The sequence below is a fragment of the Motacilla alba genome, chromosome 4A, assembly GCF_015832195.1.
Source record: "Motacilla alba alba isolate MOTALB_02 chromosome 4A, Motacilla_alba_V1.0_pri, whole genome shotgun sequence".
Taxonomy (NCBI): Eukaryota; Metazoa; Chordata; class Aves; order Passeriformes; family Motacillidae; genus Motacilla; species Motacilla alba.
In genome coordinates, this window is record NC_052045.1 from 4,084,622 (window position 1) to 4,103,473 (window position 18,852).

At 41.2% G+C, this 18,852-nt stretch overlaps 1 protein-coding gene across 3 annotated transcripts in view; it reads left to right on the plus strand.

Annotated features, from left to right (window-relative positions):
* Window positions 1-221: 221 nt before the first annotated feature.
* Window positions 222-18,852, plus strand: part of CHM (CHM Rab escort protein) — a 53,186-nt gene continuing 34,555 nt past the window's right edge. For 2 of the 3 annotated variants that reach the window (XM_038164749.1, XM_038164748.1), the window contains exons 1-4: window positions 224-316; window positions 9,588-9,654; window positions 15,292-15,364; window positions 16,531-16,655. In XM_038164749.1, the coding sequence (XP_038020677.1) occupies window positions 268-316; window positions 9,588-9,654; window positions 15,292-15,364; window positions 16,531-16,655 (314 nt within the window). In that variant the 5' untranslated portion in view covers window positions 224-267. Of the gene's footprint in view, window positions 317-9,587; window positions 9,655-15,291; window positions 15,365-16,530; window positions 16,656-18,852 lie in introns of all 3 variants that reach the window. The other variant, XR_005259899.1, reaches the window with a different exon arrangement.

The window sequence follows — 18,852 nt, forward strand, 5'->3', positions numbered from 1 at the left end:
GGCGGGACCGCTCCTCCCTCAGGCGGGACCACTCCTCTCTCCCTCCCGCTCCGCTCCCTCAGGCGGGGCCGCTCCTCCCTCCCTCCCGCTCCGCTCCCTCAGGCGGGGCCGCTCTCTCCCTCCCTCCCGCTCCGCTCCCTCAGGCGGGGCCGCTCCTCCCTCCCTCCCTCTCCGCTCCCTCAGGCGGGGCCGCCGCTCCCTCCCGGAACCGCCGCAGCCGCTCCCGCCCTTTCCGCCGGCGGCGCGCGCGTGACGGCGCCTCCCAAGATGGCGGACAACCTGCCCTCAGAGTTCGATGTGGTGGTGGTGGGCACCGGTACGGGGCGGGACGGGCATGGGGGGCAGCGCCGGCCCTGGCAGGGGCCGAAGCTCCAAGGGCGGCGGGGGGAACGCGGGTCCCCGGCTGAGGGGCGGCAGCAGCGTCTGGGGAGGGCGGGCAGGGTGTGCGAGTCGCTTCTGAGGTACCCGCGGGGACGTCTCCGTGCCACCGGCGGGGACATTGTCCCCAGCGCCCCGGGCATCGCAGCCCGCTCTAGGGCTGCTGCTCACACTTCCGTGGCCAGGTTTGCTTAGAAATGGAGTTGTCATGGAGGGCCTTGTGGGACTGACCCTGAGAGGGACTTGCCAGGACCCCCGGCCCTGTGACCGGGCACAAACCTCCTGCCCCCACGCCTGAGATCGGGGGCTCCTTTGGTGCCTCGGAAAGTCGTGTCTGACTGACTCTGCCTCCCCTGGCAGCCCTTATTCCCGAAACACCATCCTGCTGCTCGGGTTTGCTTTTGTGCAACGAAAATAGCTCTGAAGAGCTGAACTTCTGTCTCGTTGCAATGTATGTGCTATAGGCTGATAATACATTTTTAATCATATCATGCAATACAAGTAGTTTTATGTTTTCAAAATAGTTTTTCTGATCTCTATGCCTGCTTTATAAATAACACAGAACTCTTCGAGTCTTTCTCATTAAAGCACATTTCTTTGGCTATGAATGATTGCATATAACAGACACAATTCTCATCTTTCTGCACTTTCTGTATCCTGTACAACTTCATCCTGTTCAGGGGAATAATGATGGAGACCTGGAGTATCTCACTGTAACTTACCACAATGTAACTACAAGAGAAAATTTTAAGTACTCCTTCAAAACTAAGATTTTTGGTGCTTGTGTAGCAAAATAATCTTGAATTATTGGAAGAGATTTCTGTTTGTTGAATCCAGTGAGAGTGACCTAGTTCAGATTGGTCTTGATAAGCCTTAAACTCAGCATTGAGCTCTAGTCTTAAAATGCATCACTGTTTATAAGTCCCAAATACACAGTCAGATTTTGTTTGCCTTTGTAAAGAGCTCAGGATGTTGTTTGGAGCACAGATGGGAAAGCACTTGTAAATGTTACTGTTTTCCATGTGAAATTAGTAACTCTGGTTTTGGAGTTTGCTGATCTGTGAAATTATGTCCATGGGAGTTAAGATTCCGAGTACTTTGGAATAGAATGAATGAGTTTCTTAAAGAAATTGCTGACTTCAGTGTTCAGCAGAAAAAAGCAATCCCCATACAGTGTATGTATAAGTGTTTAACAGATTCCTGATTTATATCTGGAGTTTTTGAGTAATTATAAAACCATACTGCCCCCATTGTTTTGACCAAAACTGTGCTAAAAATGCAAAATTTGAGTTCTTGAGCAAATGAAGAGATCCCTTCTGTGTCATAACCCTCTTCTGTGGGCAGTATCTGACATTGTTACATGTGCTCAGATTTGAGAACATGTTGAGCGTGTGAGAAGGTTGGTTAATCATGAGAGGCTGAATTATCAAACTGTAAGGGTGAAACACTAAGCATGGTGTAACTTCTGCGATTTTTGGGGATGATCCATTCTTTACTGCCATGAGGTAAATACGCAGAAACTCAGAGGTTTATGAAAATTATATTAACGTTTGTTCTAGCCATGAAGGGAACAAGGACTGTGTGTGCCAGAGCAGATCATGTGCAGCCATCAAACCCAATCTTCCCTGCTTTGGAGTGAGGTGTGAAATTGGAGCTTTGATGTTGCAGGAGGGAGGTTCTCTGAGCTAAACTCTCTGAAATATTGCTGTGTTTGGGGGTGTTGATTTATATTCAAGAACGCCTTTTTGCCTACCTGTAGAGAACTGCTCTAACTCCAAGATTCTCAGAGTTCTGCACTTGAGGAGTTGTTTTGTCTTTGCATTCCTTTTTACTGAGAACGTACATAAGTGTGATTAGCACTGGTGAGTGACTGAGGGGTTTTAATCTGTATTCAATTTCTCAGTGTGGAAGATTGTTCAGAGCAAAACTTTCATCTGTCTTCTCTTTGGGAAGTGACTCCTGAGGGAATATTTTAGCCTGGTCTTCAACTCTCTAATTTCTATTGCTGTCCCCAGTGCTGAGTGTACCTATGAATATGCAATTGTCATACCATAATAATTCGAATGTTTGTGCTTAATGGTATTTTTAATGCATAGCAGTAATTGTATTAATTTCTGCATGTGTGGCCTTTTCCTGGTTTTATAACTTGTGCATCTATTAAATTTAGTAATTAGATTGAGTGGTAACATAAGATTTGAATTTGTTTTTATTTCAGGCTCATTTAACTGTTTCCCTGCAGTGAGCTTAGTGCTAATGGAACCTCAACTAAATTTTAGCCATCAGTGCTTCAGTTAATGTCTAGGTTCAATTAATTCATCAATATTGGTATGGCAAAAGGAAATTTTCTTTTAAAAGAAGTTCTTTTTCCTTAACTCAGATATTTTCTTGCATGAGCAAGTTTAGAGCAAGGTGGATGTGGGTACAGCAATCCTCCTCCTGGTGGGTACAGCAGCTGAAGTTTCACTGCTGTCATGGAATTGACATCCATAGTTCTAAAGCAAACTGGATTATCTCATGATATGAAAGTGATGAGCATAGCTTGAGGGTTTTCATGGCCAGCGCACTGTGAGAATTAAAGCTGTTATGAGGTTGTTTTGCTCTGCTTCCTTTTTTGTCACAGCCTGAAAGTCACTCTCCCGTCCCTGTCTCCTCTGGTCTCTCCCGTCCCTCTGCTCTGCTTTGTGAGCGCAGTGCTGTGCTCCAGTTACCCACCAGCCAGGCGGGAGCGGGGTTGTTGGACGGTTCTTGGCCAAAGCAGATATTCTCCAGGACCATCAGTCCTCAGAGCAGCTCTGCTCTTTGGGGAGGTCCCTTCTCTGTGATTTTTATTGGTCTAGAAGCGGAACTGGGGGTCAGTGGCAGACCTTTTGTCTTCAGGCAGTTGTCAAATAGGAAAATTCATTGGCGAAACATTCAGCAGTGCTGAGTTTAGGGCAGAAACCCCTGAAAGTGCCAAGCTTTGCAACTTTGTGGCTGTGCAGAGTGGTGTGGGTACAGGTGCAGGGTCGTGTTTACCTTGGAATTTCTTCAGTGAATTGGGTTGTATTCAGTCTGGACTTCTTGTCTCTGACACTCCCCAAGACCTGTGGTAGCTGCTGGGAAAGTTGTGAAGGATATGGCTCTTTGAAAGGTGGTGTATTCACAAGTTTGTCCGCTAGCAATTCTAATTTTTTTCTAAAAAAGAGTTATTCTTTATAAAAGCAGTCACAGTAAATATTCTAGTTCTATGCAATTTTCTTTCCATTCTGGTTTTCAGTGGTTATAAATAACACATGAAATGACTTTCAAGGTAGAAAGCAGGAATCCATTTTGAAATATTCTATAAAATAAGGAGTGATTTATGGTTTCATATGATTTTGGCTGAAAGCACTCGGGCTTTGCCAGGTCATCAAAGTCCTGTCAGGAGAATCTATTATTTATTGTTCGATATGCTGGGAGTGGTGTAAGTACTTTATGTTTATCTTATGTAAGTGTAGTGTGTTAGGGAAAATCACTCCCAGGTACTAACACAATTTTAAAAATATACCTTACAAGTAAACTAACCCAAATATTACAGATGCCAATTTTAAAGTAAACACTGAAGATTGATATAAAAAAAAATTCTTAATAGTTTTATTGTTGAAGGATATTTTTAGAATGTGACTAAAATATTTCGTAATGCATCATTTGGGCTGATATTTTGGTTGCATTATCTTATGTAACTGCACAGTCTTCAGTTTATATCAGCAGCTGTTTAGAGTTGATGAAAGCTCCATGGAAAAGCAGCTGAAGATGGATGTTTTTTGACGTCAGTGGTCACTGTGGACTAACACAGTGGTGCTGACTTGTAATGTTGATGTCTGGAAGGAGGAAATAGACCTACATTTTATAATCATTTGTAGATAAGTCATTGCCTGTCCATTTAAACGTCAAACAAAATGAACACCTACTCGCAGTCCTGTCCTGTGTCTTCTCTCTGTGTGTCCCCCTTTCATTTTTTTCAGTACTCTCCAGATGTAAATGTACCTTTATCTTCTTTACTGATTTTTATAACCTGACTGAAGCGGAGGGGTTGTGTTCTGGCCTGGCTTCCAGTCTGGATTTTGGGGTGTAGCAGAGGTGCTGCCTGGGCGGTTTAGGCTCCCACTGCTACCTCGGGTAGGTTTCTTTCCCAGATACTGTGCAATGTCCCCGGCTGCTCTTGTGGGAGAACTCATTGTTCCCTGAACCCTTTGTTGTCCTTCTCAGCCTGTTTGTGTTCTGCAGCTTTTCCAGATCATACTGCTGATCTTACAGAATCACAGCCTGTAGGACTCCACTGTGAAAAATACAGAGTAGGTCATCTGCATATCAAGGTGAAAAACTCCTTTAGAAAAAGGCTTAGTAAGGTACTTTGAAATTCCAGTCTGAACGAGGAGCGGTGAACTCCAGGTCTGTGTATCCCAGCAGGAAATGTGGCTCTGCCTGGAGCGTGGCAGTGGGTCCAGTCCTCCTGCAGGAGCTGCTTTAGGGGCTGTGCCAGAGCACCCCGGGAGAGAGAGCCCCTGCTGCTGCCCAGGGGCTGCTGCTGCAGGAGAAACTTCCTCAGTATCCTTTCATGAAGTGTTTACAGATGTGTAAGGAGCAAGGAGAGCAAGCTCTTTTTCCATGGGGAAGCAGAAAAGAAGTGACAGTATTAGAAGACTCAGTGACAATAAAACTCAGTATGTGTCTTGCTATACAGATCTTTTCATTCCAGTGCTTTGCTTTGTCTCTTGCTATTGCTTTAATCCAAAGAGCTGTCTCTTTAATCCAAAGAGACTCGGAGCTGTAGTTTGTGCTGGAGAACATTGCTTGGTGTGAGTATAATTTTTAGTAAGAAGTTAAATTTTTATTTCAAGCATAGATGTTTGTATTCCTTTCCTAAAAGTTCATTTCCACCCACTGTGAGATGGAATGGTTTTCATTGCCAGGTTCCTCTGACGAGACAAAGATAACTGTATGCAATTAGTGTAGGAGAAGAAACTTTTTACTTGTGACTTCTTTCTTGACCAGTAACATGTTCTTACTTTTCTGAGTAAGTTGGCATTTCCGTGCCATACTCTGTAGTGCAGAAGTATTTTCTGATACTGCTCTGCCATACGAGCAAATATTAAAATGAGTAAATTTCAATCATTTTTATCTTTAAATATTACATACAAGAAACATTTTAATTTGCAATTCAATTATTAAATGCTTTTAAAATTTCACATATACCAAAAACACACCATGAGTATCTTGTAGTGAGCTCCTCAAGAATCAGCTGCTCTTCTCTACTTAAAAGTTCAGATGCAAACAGAATGTATTGCAGCTGGTGAACTGTCTGACTCCAGAAGATTGTTTTGAAATTGTCTGTGTTCCAACATTTTTATATATTTCCCTTCAACATTTTGTATTATGAAAAAGCCACTTGTGATTTATTTAGTAGATGGAGTGAAGCAAATTAAACATTTAAGCCTTTTCAAGATGGATCTTGTGTAATTCAGTAAAAACTTATCATCTGGATGACTGCAAAGCAGTTTGCAGTGAACAGCTCAGCAACAGGATGCTCCCGGAGACGTGAAGCTGTTGAGTTTGGAAATTGCTCGGGGCAGTGACTGCGTCCTTTCCAGGGCACTGCAAGAGGCAGTGCAGCACTAGAGCAGCAGGTACAGCTGCTGAGCAGGAGACACAGTGTGTGAGCCTAAAATTAATTTTTGATCACACAGAGGTGAATTATAATTTTTAATTATTGTAAGACTTCAGAAATTAATTGGCTGAATAAAAAAAGTTTTCCACCTTAGCACTTACCTCAAACTTTAATTTTGTTGCATTTGAACTAAAAATCAAATTGGTTTTTGGATAACTAAATAATGTATAGCTAATTCCTCTGTTTCTTTTTTACTTCTAAAACACTACTCTAGAAAATGAGAGTATGGCTGATTTTGTTTCATAGGGAATCTCCAGAAATTCATGTAGTGGGGATTATCTTGGTCAGAGGTTACTGGAAACAACCAGATGCAGGCTTCAAGGTCAGCCTGCAGCAAGCACCTCTGAGATTTATGGAGATGAATCTGCCTGTTATGTATCCAGGAGGGCTGGGGTGGAGGCAGCGCTCAGGCAGTGGCAGCGAGGGGCCTGTGCAGAGAAACCTTCCTGCTCAGCCCAGGACTGTCCTGAGCCCGCTGCGTGTGCTGCCCACGGGGCTCCCTCCGTCCCCCTGCCTGCTGGGCACCCTGCCCCCTGGGCCCCCTTCTTGTGCCCCCTGGGCCCCCTTCTTCTGCCTGCGGGGCACCCTTCTTCTGCCTGCAGTCTCTCCCAGCACTTCCCAGGGTGTTGGACAGAAACATTGGTACAAACCTCAGTTTCCTCTGCCTACTGAAGTGGCCATGCCACCATGTTTGTTAGTTTAATTAGAGGTAATTATTGTTACAATTCTGTCTGCTTGCCACTTTGTTTCTTTCCAAGGGGAAGCCAAACATCGGAGGACGAGTGTGCCTTGTAGTGAGGATCCAAACACATTTTGAAATCTGAATATAATCCATTTTAGGGCTTTTGAGAAATCAAAGTTCAGATCAGGAGGCTGTTTCCAAGTAAGAACATATTTCTCTGTTACTGGATTATCTGAAGGGATCTGTTTTGCACCACTCTCTGAGTGTCCTGGCAGAGGCAGTTCAGCTTTCCATGCTGTGATTCCATAAATTGCCATTTCTCTAAGCAGGCTTTTCCAAGTTAGTTTTTTTCCTAGATGGAGAAGAACAATGTATAACTATACTGTAATTGTCCAGAACCCTCTTTCTTGGAAGAGGCTTTTGTTCAGTAACCACCATGCAGTACAGGTCACACGGAGGAGTAACTTGCATTTGACAAAGCTGCCTCTTTTCCCTGTGCCCTTGTTTCTGTTGGAGAAGAGAATTCAGAAACTGGTGCCATGTGACAGTCTTATTTATTTCTTGGATTTCCCGAGGTGTTGTCACCCAAGTGCAAAGGGTGTCCTGATCCAGCAGGTTGTTGGGAACTCTCCAAAATCTGGGATGAGCCGGCCTCGCCTTCCAGCCGCGCTCCCACTCTTACCACTGGGTATGCGGGGGGCCACGGTGCCTTAGAAGCACAGGGTTGGTGAGGAAAATTGATGCCAGCTTTCAAGAGCGAGGAAGCTAATTCAGGGAACAATTTCATCCAAGGTTAATGGAAGAACAGACCTCCAACACAGTATCAATTGGATCAAGCTTAAAGCAATCAGTTATGCCCTGGTAGCTATAACTCGGCCCAGGTCAGCCAGGCAGCACCGGTGATGTTTTACAACACTTTCTCAGTGGCTTTTATCAATAAGGAAGGAGAAACAAGTTTCTCAATTCCATTTCTAGAGTAATACTCTCTGTGCCCCAATGAGGGAAAGAAAAGCTTTTTTGGGAACTCCAAACAAAGAGTAGTTGTAGATTCTATTCCAGATAGTTTATAGAGGGAGTGAAATGAACCATATATATAAACATGGGGGGACAGCTGAGTGTGGAGCTCTCACCTAATGACTGTGTGCAGCCAGGGTCTCATGGCAGTCCTGAAGTGTGTGCTGCACTTATGTATTTTCTCCTTGGTCACAATGGTCTGTATTTTGAGCTCTTGCTTCCAAAAATTCAGCTTGGAAGACTTTTGGCCTTTCTGGTCTGTGAAACAAACATCCCAGGAATTGCTGCAACTGTTCATCCCTCCTTCTGCCCCTGGAGGTTAATTCTGTTAAACGCTCACTTGCTGTGGAAGGTCAGCAATGCAAAACTATTTTCACTTTTTCTGCTTTATCAATTCAAAAAAGGATTTTTTAAAAAATCCATTGAAAAAGTAATCATTAAAACCAGAAAATTTTCAGGGAAGTTGTAGCTTTTTCCTGGAAAATTTGTCATGCCTGTCTTACATTTCCTTCTTTGTATTGATACAAATATTTATACTTTTGGACAACACAGTGGAACTGGTCTCCCAAAAATTGACTATTTATTTGATTTGGAAGGAGGTCAGGAGGGGCAGATGATGAGGGCACAGGTTGCATCTCCTTATTTTGATTATTGTGTTGGGCTTTGCTGGTTTGAAGAGTTGGTGAAACTGTGCCTGGTGTACCCAGCTCCCAGGGGATGGTTCCTAGACTGCAGGGTTTATTTGTTGGTGAAGGCACTGTTCTGTCTACAGAACAGACAGCACAGGCCTGGAATTCTGCTGGAGATGATGTTTGTCATGGAGTGAGCCAGAGTGGATTGTGCCCTTCCACAGCTGCTTTTTCCCCTTCCAGTTCTGTCTCTGCAGTTGCACCAGTGCAGCTGCTTCTGGTGCTGCTGGAAATCAGATCAGCCAAACGCTCCTTTCACATCCTTTAATCTCATCCCTTGATTGAATACATGGCCCAAGTGTCCTCTAATGTCCCTAGAATTTTAATTGCTGATCCTGAATTACTTGCTTAAACAGCCAACAGATCTTTGAAAAAGAGATTTGAGGGAAGTTAGTGCCACAGAGCTTAGCTGGTGAGCTGTCCTGCTTTTCTGAACCTGCTCCAGAATCCAAGGCATTTAACTGGGCATGTGAAATGTGGTGAGTGGGAGCAGACATTACAGAACAGCCCCATTTATTTATTGAGTTCCAGTGGGATCCTGTGCCTTTCCAAGCATGTATTGCTGGCAGAGCTATCACAGCCTTTTGGTGTGCTTTTTTTCTATTTTTTTTTTTCTAAATATAGGGAAAACATACTGATTTGGTAGAGTGTAATTGCATAACGTGGGAGATTTTGATAGGGATACCACTCTTAAGGACAATCACAGTTGTTTTGTTCACTTTGAAGTGAACAAAAATGCCCTCAGGTAATACCTGTCTGCATTACCAAGGATGTGGGTACAGAGCACCCCACTAAGCTTTGGGCATCGTTGTGCTGGCAATTACTCAATCTGCTTATGAGAGCAGGCTGTGGAGAGAAGATGCTGGTGCCAAGCTTTAACTGAGTAGTGTTTGTGGTAGGTATGTTCCATACAGTTATTAAAAAAATAAAAGCAAAGTTGCCTTTAAGAGGGTCAGCAAAATGCTAAAGAGCAAAAAATAGTGTCCATTATTTTAGCAGCATGAGACTGTTAAAATTTCAGTGACTCACATTGTAAAATTTCTTTGGAGTTGTCTTCTTCTGACCAAGTTCTACCATTATTGCAGTTTTGAATATATCATGGCATGCTAAGTTCTAAAAACTGCACGTGTCGTTTCAGGTTTGCCTGAGTCCATCATTGCAGCAGCGTGTGCCAGGAGTGGCCAGAGAGTTCTTCATGTGGATTCGTAAGTTACTCCAGTCATTTCCCTTTCTGAGAGCTAAACTGACTGCGAGGGTTCCTGTGTCTCTGTCAGTGTGGGCTGCAGGACTCCTGTCTCTTCATCTGGCACCAAGCAATGTTATGTTTCTGTCTCTGCCTTATTTTGGGGGTGTTATTTCCATCAATAGAGCAGGCGGTTTTTGGAAGCTAGCTCAGGGATTTGGCGCAGGAGTGCTGTGGTGAAGGATACTCCGATGGCTCCTTCTCTGCTGCAGGCAGGAATGGCTGCAGGTTTAGTGCCCTTGGTTCTCACTGCTGACAGTAATTATCCCATTCTCTTGCTGAGAATGACTTGTGTTATTTCAGATTTTTGTTTTTGTTTGCTATCAAAGTCTGTAATAGTATTGGCCACTGGAACTTTGATTTCTGTTATCCATGCCTGTTTCTAGCTATGATGAATATTACCTTTTAACAAAGTAAGTCGTTCCCTTCATTAATGATCAGAATTATTAATTAAAAGTTTTCTCAGTGTATAAAGAAATGAGAATTGGGGTTAGTGAAATAGCTGTGTTGGAGGTGCTGCTTTGATTAATCTTTGCAGGGAACAAAGGCCTGAGTTAAGTCAGGCACCAGGTACTGCACACATAGACGCATAAAGTCTTTGTTTATAGTTTACTTGCTCTCATTACCTTGTGTACCTTGTTTTATTACTTTTAATCTCCAGCCGTGTTTGCATTGATCATAATATACTGCATAGGTGATTATGGGAGATAGTTTGGAAGTGGCCTATTATAAAATACTGAGTTCTGAGTTTGATTTATAAACACTGTCCAAGCATTGCCATCAGCAGTAGCTAATCTTATTCAAAATAGTCACTTCACTGCAGTGTTGCCATAAATTGCTGTAGACTGATTTGAAACTGAAGTTAGCTTCTGCCAACTAGTAATTGAAGGAGCTCTATTTCTCTGTGCCAGCTATCTGTCTCAATAAACATAAAATCTGTGGTTCTTCTCAGAGAGCTACATTTACTGTAGATATTAATGAGCTGTTGACATGTGAAATTTCAAGGATATTTGTTAAATGATTTAGAAAAGTAATTTGCAATTTAAAATGTGGAGATTGGCACTTAGTTTAAATTTGAAGCTGCTGGAGAAAGGTAGATCAAGACTAAAAGTGGATTACTTGAAGTGAATATGCTTCCTGTACTAATTGTGCACATGCAAAGTACTTTCTCCTGACCACTTGGTCAAGCTTCTGCTTTTGGTCCTTTGTTTATTTGCCTCTTTTAATTCTGTATCTGTAGTTCTGCGCCAGTTTGGTTACTGAGGATGGGGCAGTTAAGGGTGAGGCATGTTTAGCCACGTTTTATATTTGATATTCAGCATCTGGAATACAGCATTTGTCAGCTGCAGTTTTATTGTCTACATTCGTCCTCACTGGCTTATTTATCTTTCCACATAGAATTTAATTCAAAGGCAAAGGAGGGTCAAGATGCAGAATTTGAACTTCTGTGAGAAGTAGAGCAAACTGGGCATGTTTTGCTTCTTGAGACCTGTTACCTTTCCTGTTTTTTTACTATACTTTCCTCTAGATCACTTGAGTGTTCCTTATGTCCAAAATTTTCTATTTGAGCATCCAAAACTGTGCTGGGCCTTGTTCCTGTATCCCTCCAGTCCGAGATCCCTGTTTGTAGTTTGTTCCACTTCCTGCTAGACAATTTGTCTCACTTTTTTTTTTCAGAACTTGTAAAATATATGTTGTGATAGACCCCTGTTGTGATAGTGTCTTGGTACAGCCCTCTTTTGGATCTTTAAGTGCTGTGAAGTGAGGGAGCTGTGGGAGTACAGCAGCCAGAGAGCAAAGCACGTGCTTCTCTAAGCAGGTCAATTTCTTGCAAGAAAAATAAAGAGATTATTTAATTTCAATAAGGAAAACTAGGTGAAAAATTGTTAATTCTTTTGAGCTTTCTTTAAAAAGTCCTTTTTCTGTTTATGTTGGCTTAGGATACAATCTCACAGCAAAGGTGTTAGAGAGTAAAACGTGCTCTCAGCTGGGCCATGGTAATTCCCTTTGGTCATGTTCATATCCCAGGATATAATGTGATGTAGCACAAGTGACTGCCACCATCACCCACCCTTTTGTTGGGCTGAAGGATCTCAGGAGCTGTTGGGGTTAAACCCCTCCTCTTGAAAGCCAGGCAGCTCCTAAACACCATCGCTGGGCCAGACTGGGAATCTCTAACACATCTGCCTGTGTACTAATAGGTGGCACAGGAAACTTTATGGGTTTGAAACATAAATCATTTTGTGTTCAGATCCTTAAAATCGATGTGGCAGTAACTTCCTGTGCAAAAGACAGCTGCTCTGATGGGTCAGGACTTCTTTCTGGAAGATCAGATGCAGGACAGTCACATTGAGGCAGCTCTTGGGGGAAATCCTGAGGCATCAGCAGCTTCTGTGCAGGCAGCAGCAGCTCTGAGTGTCACCGTGGGGGCTGTGCCATGGCCTGGCACGGGCCAGCTCCCCAACAGGCAACAAATGCTTCTGCAGGTCTTGGGTTTTCATTGGGAGTCTCCTGCTTCCACAAGGCTCCAGTTTCTCAAACTGCAGTCTGTCTGCAGAAGTCTGTCTAAACATCTAAACACATTCGATGTTTTCTCGGTTCAGATTCAGATTGGTAATCAGTCAGAAACAATTTGTGATTTCAGTGTTCCAGATTGGAATTTGCCAATTATTTCAGTCCTGGTAACTGAAGAAAAAAGTGAAAAGGTAACATAGGAGAAGAGACAAGGTATTTGCAGAGGTAAAATTGTACTTCAGCTACATTTCCAAGAGTTTGCAAAACTTTTTTCTGCTGTTAGCTCTGAAGTGTAGATTAGAGATTTGAAAATTGTAAAGGAAAAGGAGCAGTGTTGTAATTCAGGTGAAATCTAAGTAACACGGGTGGAGTTGAGCAAGTATAATTTAGGAAATAATGCATGGTAGGAAAGGAAAACATCTGTGCTCTAACTTGGTAGAAAAAGTATTTTCCATTTGTGCTGTTATAACTTCAAAATGATTCCTGTTCTTTGTTAGGGAATAATTGGATTATAACCCTAAAAAAGGGAGAGAATATCCATCTTTGTAGTTTGCTCATGTAGCAAGAGAAGAGGGGAGCTTAGGCCTGGAGATTTTGGGACAATATTTTAGCTTTAATTAGGCTTTGATCTTGACCATTACTTAAAGGAATTCCTCAGTTCATCTTCAGGGCAATTCTAACAGAAATATTTGGTTACAAAGGAGTCCTAATTGTAAAACCATTAGTCAGCTCTTCTCAGAATTCCTCTTCAAGACTTGCTATAAACTTTGCTCATTATGTCAGTAATCATGTCTGCTCTGTCTTCCTTCTGTAGTGTTTTCAGAGGAGAAAATTAAGCAATCCTGATTCATCATGTAGTGCAGGGAAACTAATTAAAATTCCAGGATAAAAAAAAAAAATCTGGAAGTTGCTACTTGAGGAGATGAATATTTGAGGTGGCATTACACAGCTTGGGAAGGGTGCTCAGACCCCAGAGGAAGGGAGGGACAGCTGTGGTTCATTTTGCTTTGGAGAGGGCTGGGCCAGCTCCTCAGAATGGATGGAGCTCCACAGCAGGGTCAGGCAGTGCTTTGCTGGGTTGCCTCAACGCTGGGTAAAACAAATAATTTCAAAGGAAAAGCAAGCTGAGGAACAGAGGAATGTTCACATGAAAGATGTCTGACAGCTCACAAACAAACTTTTGTAACTTTCTGTGAAAATAATGTTAATTTCTCTTGCTGAAAGTTCTAACTTTAAATAGTCTAAATATGCCTGACTTAATATAGGTGGAGAATCAAGAAACCCACTCCTAATTTTAGGCAGGTTTTTTCTGGGATTTCTGTGATCATGGCATTGCTTGTTCCAGCAGCTGCATATTGTATTCCATACTCGAGAAACTTGCAACCAAAGCAAGCACATTTCCTTAAAAATAAATCTTCATGGTCATGGTTTTTGGAAATCTCAGAAATTATAGATAATACATGGATATTGAATTTTTTATTCTGTAGAATCTGAAGAAATACGAAAAAATTACCTTGCACCGTTGACAGCTAGAAGTTATCACATGCAGCTGTCAGTGTCTTTTGCAAATTGAAATCTCACAGAACTGGGCATTTCATAGATTTAATCCTCATTGCTTGGTGTTCTGTGTGATACCAAACAGCAGCAGCTCCGGAGCTCACCGTGTCAGTCACACAGAGCGAGGATGAGCTCCTGTTGCAGAGGGTTGGAGTTCCTGCTGGGAACACTCTGCCGAAGGAGCTGTGCTGCTCGGTGCTGCCCACCCTGCAGCTCAGGGCCTGCAGCGCCACCATCCCTTGGTGGAGCCACCTTTATTCAGCGAACCCTGGATTCTGTTGTCTGTGCAAAAGATGTCCTATTTATGTTCTTCTCTATTGCCTTGCAGGAGCTGAAAGACTTTTTTAGGTCAGTTTGTCGTCAGGAGCAATTAGGCAGTGCTCAGCAGACATCTGTCCTTCATATGCTAAGTAAGCAGCGAGGTCCAGAGCAGCAGCCCCTGGTGCTGAGCGGGGCTGACACTCCTGCTGAAGTCTCTGTCAGTGCAGATAAGCCCTGTCAAAAGCAGCCCATCGTAAATCTAGTCAGGAGAATCTAACCTGAATTTAGCTTTTCACTGGTATCACACTGATCTCTACAATTTAAAAGTGGAGGAGGTTATGATAAGATTGATTTAACAGCCTTCACATTATTCTTTAAAATGCAAACCCTATCTTCCTCCCTATAGCTCTCTGTTCAGGAGGGTATTTTTGGTATCTTTGAGGCTTCTGAAGTGCCAGTACATTGCCAGAAAACAGAGTTAAATCCTGAAATAACTTTAATTTTGCAAGAACTGGCGACTTCTTAAAATGTAATTGCTCTATTATTTTTCTTCTCAGAGTTGTTAAGTATTTAAGATGTGCTATGCGTGACAACAAAAGCCAACTAATCCAACAGATGTTTAGAGAAATATTGGTAAAAAAATTTAAAAAGAGAGAGCAGAGACTGTTTTTGATTAACAGCAGAACTGTTAATTTTCTGTGATTTAAAAGCAGTAAATAATCATTTTTCAAGTAAGAAGGTGGCAAACAGAAATTGGGAAGTGCTCAGGGAGGGATGATGACTTTGTACAAATCAGTTCCTTTGGCTCCACCTGCAGTACATGCAGTTCAATAAGTGTTTTGCCAGAACATCTTCACAGTCTGTAATAGGCAAAATATGTTGCGCAGGCAGTAGGTAAGCAATAAACTGCACTTTCCTGTATTTGACATAATGGATGAGAGAGCCAGTCTTGGCCAAAAAGCAGTATAATCTCTGTTTTCCTTTTCTTCACACCACCCCATGTGTTGTTCTCAGCATTATCCATTTACCCTGCAAGTAATTTGATTTTGGACTATAGTGTGCTTGATCAGAGATGCATACAAGGAGGAAAATGGAAATTTTGCATTTTATTAAGAGTTGCAAAATACTTATTTTTATCTATTCTGCATCTGAAAAATCTTGCCATATAAAATGTTTTGAATGCGTCATACTTGGTTGTTTTTTTCTTTAAATCTGGGAAAGTTGTTTTACCTGTCCAACAGGTTTTCCTTTTGTTTTTTCTTTACAGGAGAAATTACTATGGTGGAAACTGGGCCAGCTTTAGTTTTTCAGGATTATTGTCATGGATTAAAGAAAATCAGGTAAAAATTTCCCAAATTGTTTCTTTTAGGCCTCCTTACCATTGAATCTCTGTTGTTTGCATGATTTATTCCAAGACAAATCACCTTCCTGCTTTTGCTCTTGGGTAATTTGACAGATCAAAGAGGTTTGTAGTTCCCAGCTTTGCTGGTTGAGCCTCACCCATCTGGCCTGGCAGTCTGAGGCTCTGACTGCCTGCCTTGTCAGTCTGATTGAGACCAGCCTGGTGCTCGGCCACACTTCTGGCTTCTTGAGCTTAAAGAGAAGCAACTCCACCATTGTTTCAGTTCCTTTATGATAGTCTGGTCTTCTCCATTTCCTCTTTGATTATTTTCCTCTCTCTGATGTTTCAGCCCTTTTTTTTTTTTTGTCTCATTTGTATTCAGCTGATTCTTCCTTACAGGCAGAAAAGTGGGTGCTGGATCCTTCCATTGAAATGTCCTGTAACCAGGACAAAAAGATGAATGCTGATAGTGTATTTTTCAATGACCAAAGTTTATCTGATTCATGGCAGTCCACTAGAAATCTTCCAGGGAGGATATTTATTCAGGAGATGGAGCACTGGGGCTGGATTAGCAAGTGGCTGCTCCGTTATTTACGGAAATGCTCGGAGCCTGTTGGGCCGTAGAAGATGGAAGTTTCTCAGCTCAGTCTCATGCCTGCTCTTTACACTGTGCTGCCTCCTGGCATAATCAGGGCACTTGCTGAGTGCCAGAACTTCATATTCTATGAGTTGTGTTGTATTATTTAGAGATTCCTGCGTGCACAGATTAATACAATCCCCCAGATCACCAGGTTTTTCCATATGGTCTCCATTCAAAGAGCTTTGTCACAGGATCTGGAACTACCCTGGCTGTGGCAAACCTGTCTTTTAGGAGATTGTATTCCAAGTTACATTCAGCTCTCTACTAAAGCCTTTCTTTCCTTTACCACTGTGTTTCAGATTAATAGAGCCAGTGCTGTAGTACAAATGTTGGCATGGTGTAATAAAGTAACCAGCTCTTACTATTTTATCTCAAAAAACATAAATAGAAAAAAAATCAGGACAGTTAACAGGGTTTTTTTTCCTATATTATTAGATGGTACATATTATTTGTGTCTAGAGAGATTTATAGTTCAAGAACAGCTTGCACAGTTCAATATGTACTTTTATACTTGTTCTTTTAAGCAAAAGACAGATCTCAGTGATGAATGTGAGGACTGGAGAAAACTGATCCTTGAGGATGAAGAAGCAATTCCTCTTAGCAGCAAGGATAAAACTATTCAACATGTAGAAGATTTCTGTTTTGGAGAGTAAGTAGAAAAGTAGAAATTCATGAGCAATTTTGTATGGCCAGAGTAAATTATCATATTGTGCTTTTGGTTTTAAGGGTTTCACCATGCTGCCATATTACTCACTGTCTGAAAAAGCAGCCCTGGCCTCTGAAATGTTCTCATGTCCTTGTGCTTTGTTGAAATCAATTCACTGAAACAACCTGATCCTTCCTAAATGACCTCTCTGGGTGCAGTGCAATTTGTTGGCCAACTTTGTGAGTTTGTGATTTACTTCTGAGCAGAAAACAGAAGCGTTGTGTTTAGATATTAGTAGTAGTAGTAGTAGTAGGCAGTTGTGCACTGCCATCAGTTAAATTTTTCCATTCTTAATTTGCCTAAAAGCTGCTGTTCTCATAGTCAAAAATTAAACCCCTAAATACATGTAAAATGAACCACATACAAAAGAACAGCAACACAAATGGACAACAGTACTGTAACTATGAAATACTTCTGTGTGGTAAAATGCTAAAGTAATATTTACCCTTTGTCCTTTTTATATGCAATGAATTTAACTTACTGAAGTTAAATCCACTGAATAGAAATTTAACTGACTGAACTGTGTAATTATTTATTTATTTATTCATTTATTATTTTTTATCTTCTGGATTTTGTATTGAACTTAACATTCTCCAGAATTCCTGAGAGGAAATTCTTTGAGATAGTTCTGTAAGTTTAACCTTGAATCCCTTAGAAAATACCATAGGTAGCTAAATGAAATGCTGACACATCCTCATAAAGAAATACAGAGTTCTTTCTGTAAACATCATAAGTAGGGGAAAAAAGGTGTGAATTACATCAATGCAATCTGAAGGTCACAGACTGAGACTCTTCCAAGGTTCAGTGCTGCACAGTAGTGGTGCTTGACTGGATTGCAGATAAAATGGAATGCTTATTTTAAAGCAATAGCACTTGGATATTGCAATTGTCATCCTGTTGTCATAATAAATAATGTTCAGAACCAGGATTAAATCAGATGGAAAGGTTTCGTAGTCTTTTAACTTTGTGTATAATGTTTGACTGATAGCTGGCTCCCAAATGAGTCCCCTGGCACTGAGATTTCACACTTAGAAGGGAGATTGTACTTGGGTAAAATTAAGCTTTTAAGCATTCCACTTAGCTCAGTACAGTGCTGGCTGTCTTGGTCATCACCAAAAAAAAAACCCATTTCCCCCAGGGAACAAGGGTAAGATTAATAAACCTGGCAAAGAAAAAGTTCTCCAAAAGAACTTCAAACTTTCTGAGAGTTCAATTACTGTGTTTCTGAAAATTTACATGTTCTGCCTCGATTCTGTTGTTTTTGCTTAACTTTAGTAACTCCTATGAAGTAACCATTAAACATTTATTTTGAAAGAATAAACAGCTGGGTAGCAGTATAATATACACAGTGCAAATCTGAAATGAATGGCCTTAGAACAAAGTGCATCCATCAAAGGGAAAGAATACTGTGTCTACAACAAGCTGGATTGAAAAAAGGCAAATGGCTGAAAAATAAATAGTGAACACCTGTGCTGAATAAATTAACCAGCTGGTTGGCAATTTTTCATTTGACCTATCTGAAGGGGTTGCTGTTACAAGGCATTAATAAGACACATTCATTTTAAGATATTCCTTTGTTAGTACCATTAATTGATGAATTGTGGAAGATAATATTCTAAATTTACACAACAATTTGTCTGCAGATGTATTATTTTTTTCTGAATTAGGAGAAGAATTGTCTGTACAGAAATTCAATTTGAGTCATTTTTATAGACAGCTCTTACATTATTCAGGAATATTTGGTCCTATAGGAAGGATGTCATGAATTTAGATTATATACAGTTTTTAGGCTCTCATTATAAAAAGTGTGGAGCTGCAAATCATGGAGATTTACCTATTCTTTAATGGGAAGTGAATAGAGATTTAAAATATGTAAATATTTCTGTTACACTGCTTTTCAGAGTGATATAAATGCAGTGTATTATGATACGAATCCAAGTTTATTTTGATTTTAAAAAGTAATAATCAAATATGTTTAAAATAAGATAAACTGTTCATTGAGATTGAGAGAAGTTAGAAAGAAAACCTTATTGTGAAATTTTGTTATAAAGGTTTAGGTTGAGTTAAATAAAAGCTTCATTCTTAGTTACTGAATTATTGGCAAGAGCTTTTGCAGTTTTCACAAACACCATATTCCAAA